We start from the raw sequence: 17,482 nt of genomic DNA, 5'->3' as shown, positions 1-17,482 counted from the left end.
GCTTCTCCCTAAACATTGAATCGTTAATTTCCGGTGAGATTTCAATTCTCGGTCCCAATATTTACATTGTCAAAAGTTGGCCATGTTTACAGTGATCGGGTTGCTAGGGAGATGTTGTTTACGTTTAAACGGTTTGTCCAAAAACCGATGAACCCAGAATGCATTTCGGCGCTAATTCGGATATTTCGGATTTATTCTACGCGAATATCGTACAACACCGAGAAGTTGATCAAGCAGACATTTGTCACCGGAGTTCGACGGGAACTTACGAACGTCGTTTGTAAACAAATCGTCCCGTGGAAACCAACATGGCGGATATTAGTATAAAATTTTCCCGTAAGGATTTGTTACTCACGATTTCAGCCAATTAACGACTCGTTGGTACTATCGCATCATGCATATATGCAAACTATCTTCAGATTGAATAAAAGAGAGACAACTCTAGCGGTAAGTCCCGACAGTTTAAAAGATACAGCTTCAAATTGAAAACGTGCTGTATGTGACGTCGAGTATAGTAAAATGTTTACTGTTGTCCCTTTCCCCTTTGAGACTGCTAACTAGGTTGTCGGATGTTAGTGGGTTATATCCCTTGGCAAAAAACTTGCTAAAATGGCTTGCGTTACTATGGAAAAGGACTATTGGAATGACATTTTTTCGTTGTTGTTGGATATTAACAATTAATAATGCCGAATGAAAAATTACACACTTCTACCTTCCACATGCCTTTTTGTCAGATGTTATTCAGATATTGCTATTTAACATTATAAGTATGGATTAATGTTAAAATCATGGTATATCCATCCTCTGCCAGTGACAAAGAAATTTATTGTTTTCGCCCGTACATGAATTCGTTTGCTGCGCTTTAGAACCATGCATAAACTAAAAAAAAATATTATATTGTTCAAATGTTCTAAATGCTCAACAAATTGTATAAGTTTTTTTCTTAAAGTTCAAAAGTTTATTATCAAAAGTACAAGGTTTATTAATGCCTGATTTCCATGTACTGCATCTCATCACTAAGTTGATAATTCTATTTACTCTATGCGTTTGTTTTATTTGTATTCAGTTAACAAATCATTCCTTAATGTATTGGATTTATAAGCCATATTTTTGCAGTATTACTATTAAAGACAAGGAACTTTGTATAAACTATTTAGATATAATGTTTGTATCAGTCTCGTATTGCATAATTCTGAGCGGGTGTACGTGAAAACATGGAGGATGAAAAATATAGTGCGCTTTCTTTTTGTTATTTCCTGTTTTTGTTTCTTTTTTTTTTGTTTTTGTTTTTTGTTTTTGTTTGTTTTTGTTTTTGTTTTTGTTTTTTTTTTCAAAAATGATTATAATTTTTCATCATAAGTACAGGGAGGATCGACGTCAAGCTATGACTTTTTGGGGAAAACCAGTATTTTCATGAAAAATAATGCTTCAAAAAAAAGGTCTATTTTATGAATTCAAAATAAATGTGAAAGTAGTTCGACCTGTTCTGACGTAACAACGTTCGTGCCCTTGTTGTCTAAAAGGGACGTAAAATTTGTGTTTGACATTTCCTTAATAGAAAAACGTGGTCAAGAATTATACTGAAACCCTTTGTCTATTGTAAATGAAAGTTAAGGTTTACTATAGAAGCCTATGGTTCAAAGATACAAGACTAAGACCCCTCTTGGTTCCTGGTAAATATCATGATCGCTAAATATACATTTAAGAAAAACTTGTGGAACGAAAATACTACACAGGCGTACATGTTAATCTTAATAGTTTTTGTGATTGCTTATTTAGCATTCAAAGTAAAAGAGCAGCGCTGATTGGATATCGACAGATTGATAACTATATTTAGTAGAAATGATAGACATTTTATGTCGACAACAAACCACAAACATCGATTAATAATGAACAGGAAAATTTAAATGTTCAAATAAGTATAGTAACAATAATTCATTCTTTATTATCTGTCAAACTATTGTCGCTGACCTAGAGGCCAACTTATTTGTGATTCTGTGTATAATTTTCTCTCAGTTTTATATTTTTGATATGGTGGCTTGAAAACCACAAAGACGACCATATTCTGCTCGAAGCAATGAAGGCAGTCAATTTATAATGAAAGAATGGAAGATGTTATGCGTGTCATTGGTAAATATATGTGGTTTATTCACAATATTGATACTTTTAAACTTTTTTTTTCAGATATGTTGGGGGAGTTAACAAAGCATCTAAATAATAAATATGACAGTTAAAACAACTTAAGATCAAGGTGACATACATATCTATCAATTGTGTAGCTATTATACTAGTAAGTGTCTGCTACCGTGGCATTAAAATCTGCTCCACCCTCATTTATGTACATATTTACCAGTTACACATAGTAAGCATTTGAAATAAAATAGGGGCCAGCCTCCCACTATAATTGCAAACAAATCGGAAAGCATACATAACTCATAATGAATTGTGCTGTATTCTGACATGTGATACCAAAGTTAATCTTTGCACAAACAACATGTTTATTGTTTAAAGAATATTTACTGCAAATGCAAATTCATCTTTACGATGCATGCAATATGCAAATATGAAATGCTTCTTATTATTTTAACTTTTTCTTAAGTTTTACCAGGCTATACATTTCCCCCATGCCTTTTGTTTCAAATGTTTCAAAACAACTCTAAAAACTGCAATCACTCTCTTTTATCAGAGCGTATCTAAATATTAAAAGGGTGCTGAATCTATTTAGTTTTTTTCTTGCATTAAGTTCCTTCCATATTTTGGCGCCTAACTTTTGTTGTTTTGCTCACCAGTGTTGTAATTTGGCCTGAAACTTTATACTTGTGGAAATGGTTAAATTCCTTAAATAAGAAATACATTAGAAAATGATTTTTTTTCAATTTTGCCCTGATATACTTTCTTTATTGCAAATGATGATAAGGGATATCATTTTTAATTTTCATGTTTCATTTATTGCTGTATAAGGTGATAATTTGGTGCAATCTGGTATTCAACCTTTCATTCGATTTACATTTGTATCTTTCAACTCTTTGGTGCTGTTATAGACTTTGTCATCAGAATCATTTTGCAAACATTTTATTTTCTTGCAATTCCAATTTTAACTTGAATCAAAAGTGAGTTATTGATTTATACAGGTCATAAGATTTTTATATAGTACACCGTGGAAAATAGGACGACGTTCATTAGACAATTGAAACGTTTAATCAATATGAAGAATAAATAAATATAGCGCAAACTATTAAGAAAAGTATCGCATTGTAACTACAATTCATATTGTGACATGGACATATATTTAGTGTCGACTGAAAAACATAACGAAAGTTGCTTTCTTTATTATATATATATATATATATATATATATATATATATATATATATATATATATATATATATATTGTATTTGACACCGATTTAATTGACATATTTCACTTGATATACTGGACTATAGGTATAAGGTATAAACATGTAACAAGTGCACGTAAGAATGGTTCTGAAAAGAAAAAAAATAACTAAGAATCAAGACAAAGAAAACGGATATAACAATAAGGGACGAAATATGGCTGTCAGTGACTTACCCTCCCCCCTCCTCAATCAAATCCCTTCTCGTATTAACAGTTTGGATATTTGAAAGGGTTTCAAAAACATTTTTGTTTACAACAGTGCTTTACATTTACTGAATAACTACATTCATGGATATGCATAACAAGTATATGTGTCATCTTTAAAAAAAAGGAAGCACACTGTAAAATTATTATTCGGGAGACAAATATTTGAAACAGTATTATTTATTGAAATCGGGAAACTAAATTACGATCAGCTGGCTTGAGTACAATGTGTCAAAAGACGAGGTTATTTTGAAGGGGTAATATGAGAATACCGACTGGTCGGAACAAAAAACCTCAAATATTTATTTCATGCTAATTAAACTCACTCCAATTTGAACATGAATACTTCCACAGAATTTAAGACGATATTTCGGAGTAAGGTATTATGACTACACTTAAAAGACAGGAGGTTATGTGTCTTTTATTGTGAAAGTAATAATAATGAATGTCCTAATTCTAGTGTGCAAAAAGTTTATCGGGACACTCAATATTCTAACTTTTTTTCTGATTTGTTCATTGAAATTGAAAAAAAATAATTGAAGACAATCTTTTTTATCCAGTAGAAGTGATTTAATCTTCTTCATTAAATAGGAAAATGTAACTTTATGACTCTCTATCTGAACATTTGCATAATTTTGGTAATTTTGTATAACACATAACCCAAACATCTTTCTTTAGAAATTTCAACTTTCCAATACTTCGATCTTGTACCTGCAGTCAGTTGTAAACATTTCCACCTTTTTGGGCCAGAAAAAAAATGAAAATTTTATTTTATGGCAATTTCATGTAGATCTTACAATTTACATAAATCCAATTCAATCAGAGAAAGGTTTGTAAAATATAAATTTCTTTAAAAGTAAATCCATCATCCAGTACTATCGAAAAGGGTAAATTTAAATAAGAACACGAGACTGTTTCAAATATTAATTGCAATAATTAAATGTAGTTCAAGAAATGATAATTATATGATTTTGATAAAAAAAAACATGATACTAAATGCTTTGGATATGGTATAAAACCAAACATCGGATCCATAGTCGTTCGTGTTCCAGTTGAAGAAATAAAAAGCCTGTGTGAATGGAATAATGTACATGTAACCTCTATATCATCTGTTACCAGGTGGACGTATAGTACTAGGGTTTTATACATCACTGCTTCGTAATATGGCTTTGCTTATCAGATAATGACGGAATCTTATTGTACTATAAAACAGTAAATATATCTTTGTCAAGTAAATTTGGTATTTTGAATAATCAGTATTCATTTTTGTAATTATCTATTGGGACAAAAACCATCTCAATAATTATCATACAGTTTTGTTATACGACGCATCGATGTACCTGTGTTAGCATGTTCACATTTAATAAAGCACATCATTTATGAGGATTTAATTCATTTAAGAATAGACTCAAATTCAAAATAAAGTATGTTTTCAAAAAGGGAAAGCAACGGAATAGGTACAGGAGCAAAGTCCTTAACATATTTACTGTTTAAGATATATATGTATATAAGGCATTTCAGACTTATGTAAATCAATACATGCACATTGGTGTGTGTCATCATTAGGATCGTAAGATTAAATATGCAAAATCACGAATGAAAATATGCTAATTATGTCCTTGAAAAAAAAAAAAAAACCATTGCATTGAATAATACTTTGTCTACCCTACCTATCTACCTTTCTCATGTACCCGTGCAGGTCCGAGTGTTAAAAGAAAAGGCCTGCTGCAGCGCTAAGCTTGTCTTGAGAGACGACTAAATAGTGCTCAGAACCCTAGCTGGGGGCTAGGTCGCTCTGCCCACAGAGCAACTGGGATGTGTGCCCCAGGTGGTGGAATGGGGTACCCCTGGCGTGATACATGCTGGGTTGTCAGGCTATAATATGGAAAACCTGACCGCAAACCATAGTGGTGCACCGTGTTGGGAAAGATGCCACGTTCCTCGCACGTTAAAGAACCCTACTGTGGTATTCTCCCGGAGTAGGAACCATAGGGCTCTGCCGTGGGAGGCTAAATTGCCCGACCCTACCCACCTCTCCCTATTTCCATTGGCAATCAAAATTTGTCGACCCCCCATTGTCCTTGGGTCCCATCCCTTTTTCATTTCATCATCATTTCATGTTCATTTTATCATCATTTTCATGTTCATTGTTTGAATATAGCTGAAATATTGCTGCTCGGACGTTAAACCCCAACAAACAAACAAACAAACCTATCTCATGAACTATCTCCTTACCATGCTAATTTAAAGTCACTATCGGGGACCACCTGTGAGCTGGTGAAGCATTTAGTTCTTCTCCAATGGAAACCTCAACCGTAAACCCACCAGTATACAAATGTATCTTTATCGTCTTATTGATAATAATGACCATCACAAATGACAATGGAAATGACAACCCAGCTGAATTACCATTTTTTACCATTTTTTACACTCATAACTTCTGTGAAAAGAAACACATTGTTGCATTTCTTTTTATTCGTGGTCGTTTTATGATTTAAATTTGGAATTTCCTTTATACTTAAACTACGTTTATATCACAACGACAGAAACATCTCTAAGATATACATCCGTATAAGGTAACTAGTTAGAGGTCGTGGTCGTGTAAATTAACATATTGCAGAAAACCTTCTCTATTTATTTAAAAGTGATCCTGCTATACACCTGTTTTCCGTGTGGCATTCATGCACTATCAAACGCACAATGTGCAATACAACACACATAAGTCCAATTTAATGAGCTAAATGAGTAAACGATAAAATATAAAATATTTGAGTTGTATTTTCGTACATCAATTCAATATGTGCATCAACCTCATGTCGATTTAATTATGTTTTTCGGTATGAACCCTTTGAATGTATCATTACCGGAAAGGAAACATCCTGGAAGACAGAGAAATTATTAAAATCTTTTTTGAAAAGACTTAAATAAAATCCCCCTACTAACGGTGATTGAAATGAATCTTGCAGCACTATGAACGTTTGTTTAAATACATTAGACAAGCTTTGGCTTAGAAAAGAAAGTAGCATAAAGATTATCGGAAAAATAGTCAATAAATCATTACCGTCGTTTTGTGTCGGAAACAAAGCGACTAATAACATAGTTGTTCACTGACGTATATACTATACCGACGATCTTCGTAACAACAACAAAAACAACAAAGATAAATCGGGTACCTTCCAATTAATAACTTCTGCATAGTGTATGCAAAAATACAACAATACAGGACAACTTCGTACATCAGCTGTTTTGGTGTGCGCTGACAAACCTGTATTACAAAAAATGTAATAAAATTATTTCAGATTTAGGTTTAAGGCTGTTGCATATGATTTCACTATATCTATTGCCAGTTTTAATTATACAGATTTAGTTCATTACCTTCAAAACGTTTCTACATGTATTCTTTTCTTTCTTTTCAGTCTTTTAAATAAAATATCAACATGTAATTACATAATTACATTTTGTATCCAAATTCATTTATATTTGAACTTGAAAAAAAAGAAACATTCCAATATATTTGTATAAACACATTAAATCCTTGACACAGCTCGAACATTGAATGGTTTAGGATTTTGTACGAAACCAAACAAAGGGTCCACTGATGGAATAGGCTCGTTGTCCGGTGGGCGGAATGTAAAGCGTTGTACAAGTGACGTTATGTACAGAAAAATCTCCATTTTAGCCAAGGATTCACCCATGTAAACTCTTCTTCCTGGAACATGATGACACGCATGACATAAAAACGAATAATTGAACGATTAACATCAAGGGACAACATGAAAAGCATTCAAAAGCATTCGAAAGCACGCACACAAGAAACCCAAATATTATACAATACAATCTTTACAAAAAAAAAAACACAACCTTTTCAGTATTAATGTTCCCTTTTCATCTCTAATATATGCTGTTTTCAAAGACCATTGAACTCAACATTTCAGTCTTATTTAATTCAGCTATTTAAAAGAAATAAATATTATTTCTCCTCAACTCATTTTATTCATGCCTTAACGAAAACAGAAAGCCCACAATTGTCTATTTATATATGGTGTATATATCACATTGTAAAAGCTCAAGATAATTTCAGAGTATGTTATCTGTCTTACTAGCTAACTACATGCTTAAAGACATTTGTACTAAATGTAAATGTTAATTTAAAACATTAATCCATGGAATAATACTGAATACATGTAACAATAATCCAATATACATAGATTTACATGTATCCCTTTACTGCATTTTTTGCAATTATATGGTTTCGATTTTTAGTCACGCATTTGACCTTACCTAAAGAAAAAGTAAGTATGTTGTTGCTATCAGTAACATTGAATTGGCCATCTTTTCCAAGGAAACGATCTGGTTTGAAGGAGTTACTGTCTGGAAAGGTTTCTTCGTCAAAGGCGACAGACTCCAGACATGGTAATAAAAGACAGCCTTTTGGAATGGCAAAACCATTATGTTCTATATCACCGGTTACTAAATGATGCATTGCTATTGGACCAATATTACAGAATCGTAGAGTTTCATACATAACGGCTTGGCAGTATGGCAAATCGGACTTATCAGATAAAGCCGGTGGACGTCCGTTTCCGACGGATTTGGCTATTTCTGCTTGCATTTTGTCCTGAACATCAGGATAATTGAGCATGTATAAAATAAACCATTTGATAACTATAGCGGTACTGTCCGTTCCAGCTATAAATATATCACTGATGATGCTTAGCAGTTGGTCCTCTGCAAGTAAAATATTTTGTTCAGTAACATTTACATGTTCTAATTAAAAGTGTTTTAAATAATATCTAATCGAACGATCTATTTGAGCTGAAAGGAAAGAGTTCAACTATTTTTTTTTCTCTAAACGTTGTTTTGAAAACTCCAACACTGTACATGATAAATACCCATCCCACAGTTACAGGTAGAAAGCCTGTTTAATGATTAATACATAAATACGTATATCAGATTTCATTTTGCCCACATATTGAAATATGGACCAACATAAATTAATAACATGACCCTAAATTCATACCTGCAAACTGGTCACTGTTCCTTACTTGTGCCATTTCATGAAGATAAATATCAATAAAATTATCAAGATTTTTCTCGTCGAATGTATCCTTGTGTTCCTGGATAATGCTCTTCCAGTATGCAAATATATCCTCAAACATATGTAGCAGTTTGTCAACTCCGAATGGATCAAATGGCAATCTAGCTAACCATGGCATATAGTTTACAGGACCTATTACGGTAGGATTACTTGAAATATTCTTTATGATATTGGCAAAATATCCAACTCTGTTGTCAGTGTATTCAAATCTTTTCCCAGTCAAAATACTCATGAGTGCATTGATAACACTCGTATACAAGATGTCATTCAATTGGAAAGGGCATCCTGCTTTGCCATCTACATACTTCAAAAATTCAGTAACTTCTTCCATAATATTTGCCTCAAAACTCCGCTTACCAAACCCAAAACCACGTAACTTAGTCATTGCAAATGTCCTGTTGTGTTTCCAGGACGAGCCACTTGCACTCATTATGCCTACAACAAACAGCAAAAAAACTGTGCGTTCTAAAGTTGCAACATATAATACATATTTTCAAATTTGAATTATTAAACTTAAAATATATAATTATACAAATATATGTAATACTGTTTCCATGCAACATTGTTTTATAGTTACATATATATGTTTGTATACATAAGTGTATATCGTTCAAGTTTTTAACACAGTTCCAGTTCCAGAAAATAATTTCTGACTTTCATATGGTAAGAGATTCATGAAAGTTACTCATTGGTTTTGGTTTTGATCATAGGAGTATGGTGAAATGGAAAACAGTCTCAAAATCGTTCGTAAAATCCATCGTAAAATATCATGAAACATGAGAAGTTTATACTTTTTGCAGCACATCACTTTCACCAATGGTTTGGAATGAAGTTTCATTCCTACCGTAAAACATCGTTTAATTGTACATATTGTTGATTTATTCTTAAGTGCTGGACTTTAGAAATGTGAGTACATAGTTTATCATAAGTTGATAGTTTCGTCTTGGCAGTGTTTGGGAATGCAGTGCAAATGAGTTCAAAGTTACAATAAAATGAAACGGGTGACGTGCGTTATCTCCTTTTGATAATACATTTCCAATAATTCCTGAACATTAAAAAAGAAATAAATATAATTTCTGCATTTTAATAACGTTTTGGACAAGATCTCGTGAAAGACTTGTATGTCCTTTCCAACCCTGATTCACCCTCTCTCTGTTTTTTTTCTACAGAAAATAACCACATGGCATGCATGAAAGCAGTCTAAAGTATGTTTTTTATTATGCATTTCAATAGATGAAATAATTAATTTGTGTCGCATTTTGTTCTTTCACGCAAAATAGAAACTACATTTAGATTTTCGAAAAAAAAAGAAGAAAAATATAGGTATAACCTGGAGTTATCGTCAAGATTGTAATTTGTACTGTCATATTATGCCATATTATGTTATAAGATAAATCATGCTTATTTTACGCCTTACGTTTGCTTATTATGAGTTTCAGTCTGTTATTTTTATTCCAATTTTATCCGGTGAGAAAAAGTGACAGAAACTTGGCTTTTCTCATTCAGATACAATAGTTACTCAATGTAACAGAAATGGAAACTGTGATTTAATAAATAAATCTTTTACGGTGTTCTTTCGCTTGACCATGGCATTTTTCTTTAAGATTCATGTAACATCATTATAACGGTGTCTCAAACAAGAGAATAGAGCAAACAAATAATGCATGTTCTGATAATGTAATCGCAGCACAATGGACGTCAATGAATTCTAACTTCTTACTATATCATTCGATTTAATTTCTTTAATCTCGATTAGTTGTGATTTCTGCAGAAAATATCAGACATAACGACATTTGAGAAAAGGCTTATTTAACCTATCCAATGAAAAAGGCTATTTGGGAGAATGCTTGACAACAATAGTTTGATTCTAATCATGTTTTTTTAATGCTTGAGCTTGCGAATATGTAGAAGTTAAGGTACAAATTCAAACTTATTAACATTCTATACAAGGTATAATTACGTGACTTCCAAACATATTTACTTTTTTCGAATATTTAACACCGGACACTGAAGATTAAGTCTATTATAACGCATGCCTCTTCAATTTACATTTTGCGTCTTGATGTATGCACAGACATAAACACCAAATACAAATTCTACCTGGATAATTATTAGATGAAAAGCGATCATAAAATTCCTTTTACCCTTTAAGTGGCGAATTTGGCAATTTTTTTTATCTAACATTATATTGAGAAAAACTAACAAACAACCAAGCACTAAATAGAAGATTACGATTTTTCTCGTCGTTCTTTGAAAAACCAATTGGTGCCCTTGGCCTGACATTTTCATTCTGGTGGGTTTGTTGCTTCTTTGACATATACATCATACTTATTATCGTGATATTTCTCTAACACAACTGTATTATTGACCAGATTTCGATAATACACTTTTTCCTCATGTTATTCCACATATTTCCTCCAAAACCACAGTTTATCATGAAACAAAAGTGTAATTTATTGTTTTCACTTACTCAACAAATGCTAAATACTCATATATTTATTTATTTTGGGATCAAAATAAGTTTATTTCTTTTTTTTTATTTAATTGAAAAGAAATTGTTTTTCATAAAATAATGAAATTAATTAAAAATTACTAAGTATTGTAATTCTTTTCGTAGATGCCATGAAAGCACATACCCTTATCATTTGGTATTTTTTTTTTAAATTGAAACATTTTTTCTTGACTTATTTGTACATACCTTTTCTTTTTAGCAATATTGTGACAACAGAATCAGGTCTGTCAGACGTATAGTCTCCCTTTTTCACAAATAGTTCCTTCAAGTTTTTTCGTCCATTTACAACGACAACCCAGTTTTTACCTAAAGAAAGACTGAAAATATCCCCGTATTGCTTGCGAAGTTTCCGAATAACTTGCAAAAAATTGCCCTCTTCAGCTAAGTTGTGGAGGTTTCCGATTACTGGAAAAGGAGTTGGTCCTGGTGGAAAATTTGCTGGCTTTCTGCTTCGTATCCATAGAAATGTTAATATAATTGCAATAAATGAACAAACTATCACGAACATAGTTGTGTTTAAATAACCAAATATAAGGGTATTGTCAAATTATTATTGTACTCAAAACGGTATATATATCTCAAGCCTCGAGTTACTGCTCTACACAGTAGAATTAACTACGTTTCTAAATGTACACTAGTTGCGAAAACGCTTGATGGTTGCGTTAACAATCTTAATCTCTATCAAAGTATTCCATGTATCACTTCTTATTGAGCAAGCAAAATTCATTAGCAAGATATTTATTATATATCACTTTGGCTCCGCCTACATTTCTTCCTTTGCATGAACTACCTGTTAATCGTAATATTGTTGTCGTTAGTAAAGTTATTTTCTTCTACATTTTGATATAGAATTATAATACTTGACAATTACAATTTTGTCAAACAGCCTTTCAGACTTTAATTAGATATAAGTATTTTGTAAATTAAAAAAAAATACGATAAGTTGATCTTAGTATCCACAGAAGAGATAATCTTAGTCATCAAAGGATATTGAGCAAAAGTTTCTCAGTGCGTGGAAACAACCAAAAACCTTCAAGCACACATCTACATATGAATTATAAGTTAGGTAAAGGAAAAGACCACCTTTGTATTAAATTGGGCTCTTATGATAAATCATACGCACGTAAACAAAAGTAAATAATCTTTAATGCAAAATGCGCTTTTATAAAATGTTCAAGGCTATGCAAAGTTCGAAATCCTTGAAATATAAGGGGATAGCCATCTTTCAGAACTTTCCTATCTGAAGAAAAGTCATAGCCAGATTTTATTGATTTTTACCGATAGCTTCCGATTGGCTCGTGACGTCACTAAGTTGCTTTGGTACTGATACAAGTACTGCAAATATTATTTAAACAAAGAATATTCCGTAAATATGTCTACGATAATGTTTATCTTATCACCAAAACACGATGACTTGTCAAGTTTACGATTGCACGAATGATAAAAGAGAAATATTCTAAAAGGTTTTTTTTACCAGCAACACAAACATTCTTCGGAAGTAGCCATACAATTTTCCTTAGACAATTAGGGTATACTAGTCATCTGGCTGCAAATCCCGTTGTTCGTCAATGATGTCTGACATTTGCTTATACATGTTGTGCCTCAATCTCTTTTTCTATTTATTTTGGGTTGACATTATAGGGGAAAAGTCCTAAATTTGCGATTTCTTCGGACATCGTAATCAATTACCTATTTACTTTCACCTTACAAACCGACTTCGTGACGTCACAGTTCAAACGGTCATGGTGGCGCTCATAGGCGCGGGAAATTCAAATTTCCTAATTATAAATCTCGATTTATAAATTAAGAAAAGGAAATTAATTTGTTTCAATTTAATTTTGATGAATATTTAACATATTAATTTCGATATTTATGACTTGCACAATAACATGGTTTTCTCCTTTAAAGAAAGTTTACATTGTACATGAATGCTGCCGTAGAACTTATGATAACTTTTCAGAGCAAAGCGTTACAAATAAAAGAAAAAACGCTTTTTTATTTGAAAATGATACAAACAATTACACATGAATAAAAATATTGGAAGAGACGCATGCTTTGGTTTTTTTTGCTGATTTGTTCGTTTTATTTGAAGATGAATATTCTACGACAATAGACATTTCCAGTGGAAATGATGTCAATCTATCCTCATTAACTAGGGAAAAAGCTACTTAAAGGGGTAAATTCACTAATACTAGTTTCAGGCCTCTTATATGTATTTTGCAGAATTTCCAACTTAGCATTTGAAAGGATGAGGGCTCTGTGGCGTCAACTAGAAGAAATAAAATTAACTCCCTTTAGTAAACCCATAACTGTTCCGTTCTTGAAATTGAAAATATCTAATTCATGTTCGTTTATAACAAAATCAAAAAAGAAAATGTATTTTCCTTTACGAAAGAAATAAACAAAATTAAATGCGTAATCGATCAGTATATGTTGAATAAATATGCTAAACTATTTGACGGATCGATAACCGATGACCAGTTACCAATCTAATGGATCGACGACTGGTCGGAAACTGATCGCTGACCGATGATAGATCGAAATTAAAGTTGCCTGGATCGGTTCAGGTACTGTATCAATAAAAAAGATTAATCATGAGTTATTATTTATCACAGTGATATTACGTTTATGTCCATTTTCTGTATAACCAAAACGCTAAAGTTATGTCTGTCATTGGTAAAAGTGCCAGAAGTCAACGAATAAATTGTCATCTTCTGTTTATTTACATTTTGAAACAATATTGCAGCAAATGTTAATTTGAAGCATCAAAGCCTCTTTGGAGTTTTGATCTCAAGTCTTCTAAATCTTCTAAAACAGATGTCATAGCCACTATACTGAAAACTGTTATAATATGACATATTCTGTATTACACATGTCTATATTTGTCCATATATAATCAACATCATTCAAAATCAGACCATGATCAGGGCAAACAATTTAAAATGATAATTGAACTTACATTGTAAAGGCATTACAATCTTTTATCCAGTAAATATCCAACATGTTGAAAAACACATGTAGAGTTCCCAGGTAAACAGTGTTAGATGCACGAAGATATGTTTCGGAAATATATATAAATATGTTACTCATTAACTTTTCAATGTTTTGATATGTGAAACCCCCATATTGAGGGAAATCAAAACATGAAATAGAAGGTATACAATAGGAACATGTAATGATGATTCTGTAAAAAAAATCATCCAATTCCATTCAGTGGTGTAGGAGACGTAACGGATAAGAGATGGGTTTCTCCATGTCCCCACATTCAAAATGACAAAGTCTATATGTTGATATCTCTCCCTCCCCCAAACTGAATTGGATCAATATCTAAACTAGAAGGTGCACAATGGAAACAGTGGCTTAGAAGAGTGACGGGTAAGAGTTTGGTGTCCCATGTCCCCATTTCCTCAAATGATTATGTCAATATTTTGCTATGCGAAACTCCCTAAGTTCATTTAGATCAGAATTTAATACAGGAGGGGTGCACAATGGGAACAGGTTAAACAGATTCTCTGAAAGTTTCATTCACTTCCATTCAACGGTTTTGGAAGAGTAACTGGTAGGAGATTGGATGCCCCATGTATTCATATGGCTTAGTCCATGTATTGTTATGTCAAACCCCCAAATTGATTGGGATCAAAATCTAAAATAGGGGTTGAACAATGTCTGAACCTAAAAAAATAGAATAGAATGGAAAGGTATTTTTTTTATTTCTCTTAATAGGACATTATTGTAAATTAACAAATGCAAAACTAGCACAACGAATAGGAACCTGCAAACTAATTACCTTGATGTTTTTTGTGTTATATCAACGATCGAAGTTGTTTCAACTTCGATTGTTAGATTGTCAGTTCGTTAAGGTATAAAATGTTCTTCCATTTGTGGCAAGATCCCTTTGGCACCAGTCTATGGAATTTTCACATCGCAACTTTGACGTCATGCCAGACCTTACCATAATAACACAGTTTTTGTCGTATCGTGCCTTACTTCGTCTGGCATGTAGTTATGTTGCTACAAAAACTAAAGTCGTCACTACAGGTGTTTTAGGCTCGTCATCATGAATTCGTGTATCGTTACGGTGTATCCATCTGCACTATGAAAACATATTTGTTCAACATATCATAGTTTTCTTTTCATCTATCCTTGACTTGACATTTTATTTGGAACTCGACCCGCTGTCTTTCTAGATAAGCGGAGAACACTTACACTACCGATGCACCTGGTCCATGCTCCAAATTTTAAGTGGATTATTCATTTGCTTTTGATTTCTGTGTGTTAGTTTGGTTATGTAATATTCTTTGTTGTGCGTCTGTTTTCCATGTCTGTTTTTTGTTCCCAAACTATGTTCTTTGTTGTGTGACTGTTTTCCATGTCTGGTCTTTGTTCCTAGATTATGTTCTTTGTTGTGTGACTGTTTTCCATGTCTGGTCTTTGTTCCTAGATTATGTTCTTTTGATTTCCGCTAGAAATTTGGTTCCCTTGATTACTTTCTCTAATAAGTTTTATTTGTTCTTATAATTTTATTTCAATTCCTGTACTTCATTGTTACGGTTATCACGTATTCGATGCGGTTACTCGTAAGAATAAAAATAGATTGTGCATCAAGGACTTGCAGTTAACATTCTCTTTTTACAAAGATTGGCTGGCTTTGCAAAACAAAGATAAATTCTAAAAACAAATATGATTCAAATTTACGATTTCGACTTTAATACAAAATTATTGAATATGCCACATTCAATAAGTTGTGTTTCCTTACATCGTTATATTGGTTACTAATATTCAATACTAGTAAAAAATTTGTTCCTAAATGTAAAGACTATCCACTTTCTGGAGACCCTTTAAATCAGTTAAATATGCCTTCGATGAACGAATCTGTCTGTACATAAGTGGTTTATTTGTCAGATTTCTCTGTAATAATAAAATAGTAATCAAAGGAACCAAGGTTATAGCAGTAATCAAAAGAATGTAATCCTGTAATCCAGGGACACCAGACAGGGAAAACAGAAATACACAACAAAAACATAAAGTAATTAAAATCATACATACAAAGTAACAAAAGCAACTCGAACGTTTAGGTTCACGTATATTTAAATGGAAAGATTACCTTATCCTGAGGTAAAATTATCATCAGATAATCACCAAAACTATTGAAGTAATTGGACATGACTTCTAGATATTCACAGCATGATATAATCTTAACGTGCATTCGTTGAATAACCATATATATTATGCCTGGATTATCAAATAACCGCCAAGGTTGAGGAATAATATTGCAGCTCTCTATCATTATTTCTTAAGGGGAATATTTGTTTCTAATGAGACTTTGTTTGGATCAAATATTCCTCTGCAAATAATTTCAAAACTCGAATAACTCCATTAATGTATAATAGTTTGAAACAAGATATATTAATACCTTATACATAATTAAGTCAGGAGTCTTTCAAACGTCCTAGCGTAAAAAGTTTTAAATTCAGTCCACATAAAATTCAGACACTGCCAATGGTAAGTGACTCATGGTGTAGAAAAACCAACCAAACAAACAATTCTTGTTCAATCTATATGTGCTGCCGTTACTAAAATAGAACCTTGGGGTCATACAGAACTTTTGGCATATATCTCCAAAACCGTTTGGTTTAGACATTTTCTGATTGCACGAATTTGTTCAGCATGATAAATGATGAAATCTACAATGTGTCAGTCGTCGAATTGTCGTGTACATCTGTTAAGTCATGTTGGAGTTTTCTTTTCTCTTATTTCACGTATTTTGTTCTTCTTAATGTTATTTCTTTAAGTACCCGTCTCTTCCGACTCTAGCTTGCAAATAGGAACCAAATTTGATTTGGATGTTTGTTGTTCATGATGTTTTGCATACATCTAATGTTGAGATTTATGATCTGTTAAAATATATGGCCACCGAATTAACCGAATAAGTAAAAAATTTCAGATTTAACGCAATGTTAACGAATGTTAAGATCTGATGTGACATATTCAGTCGAGTTTTAACTTATATATATCTTATGACCAAAATAAAACCGTTTATCAGTCATTATCAGATGTATAAAGACTGAATCAGTTAACACACGACTAACTTGCTTCTTTAAAATAAAATGCGCTTTTCAGATCAACTTTTGCCGATGAATGAAATATATTCTATACTCAAAAAGATACTCATTAAGATAATAGGATACCAAGATTTTAGAGAAAAAAATAAACTGTTGTATGTTTCAGAGATTACAAATGCCGGAGTATTTGAACACAACAATGAATTTT

General features: G+C 32.3%; 1 protein-coding gene across 1 annotated transcript; it reads right to left on the bottom strand.

Moving 5' to 3' along the window:
- Positions 1–6,780: 6,780 nt before the first annotated feature.
- On the bottom strand, positions 6,781–12,044 carry LOC148605068 (cytochrome P450 2U1-like). Its single transcript, XM_088549249.1, has 4 exons — positions 11,399–12,044; positions 8,623–9,135; positions 7,884–8,330; positions 6,781–7,311 (listed from the first exon to the last, which is right to left on the bottom strand). The coding sequence occupies exons 1-4, from the start codon at positions 11,718–11,720 to the stop codon at positions 7,130–7,132; spliced, it is 1,464 nt and encodes a 487-aa protein (XP_088405375.1). The 5' UTR covers positions 11,721–12,044; the 3' UTR covers positions 6,781–7,129.
- Between the last annotated feature and the right edge of the window lie 5,438 nt (positions 12,045–17,482).

This window comes from Perna viridis, chromosome 10 (assembly GCF_037379345.1).
Source record: "Perna viridis isolate PV_CMFRI_1.1 ecotype Kerala chromosome 10, ASM3737934v1, whole genome shotgun sequence".
NCBI lineage: Eukaryota > Metazoa > Mollusca > Bivalvia > Mytilida > Mytilidae > Perna > Perna viridis.
Note: the sequence above shows the minus strand (reverse complement) of the source record. Positions and strands in the feature narration are given on the sequence as shown.

Coding starts and splice junctions, on each gene's coding strand:
- LOC148605068 (XM_088549249.1), bottom strand. CDS start 11,720: ATGTTCGTGATAGTTTGTTCATTTATTGCAATTATATTAACATTTCTA. Junction 9,136..11,398: donor AATATTGCTAAAAAGAAAAG/GTATGTACAAAT, acceptor TGTTTGTTGTAG/GCATAATGAGTGCAAGTGGC. Junction 7,312..7,883: donor CATACTTACTTTTTCTTTAG/GTAAGGTCAAAT, acceptor ATCATGTTCCAG/GAAGAAGAGTTTACATGGGT.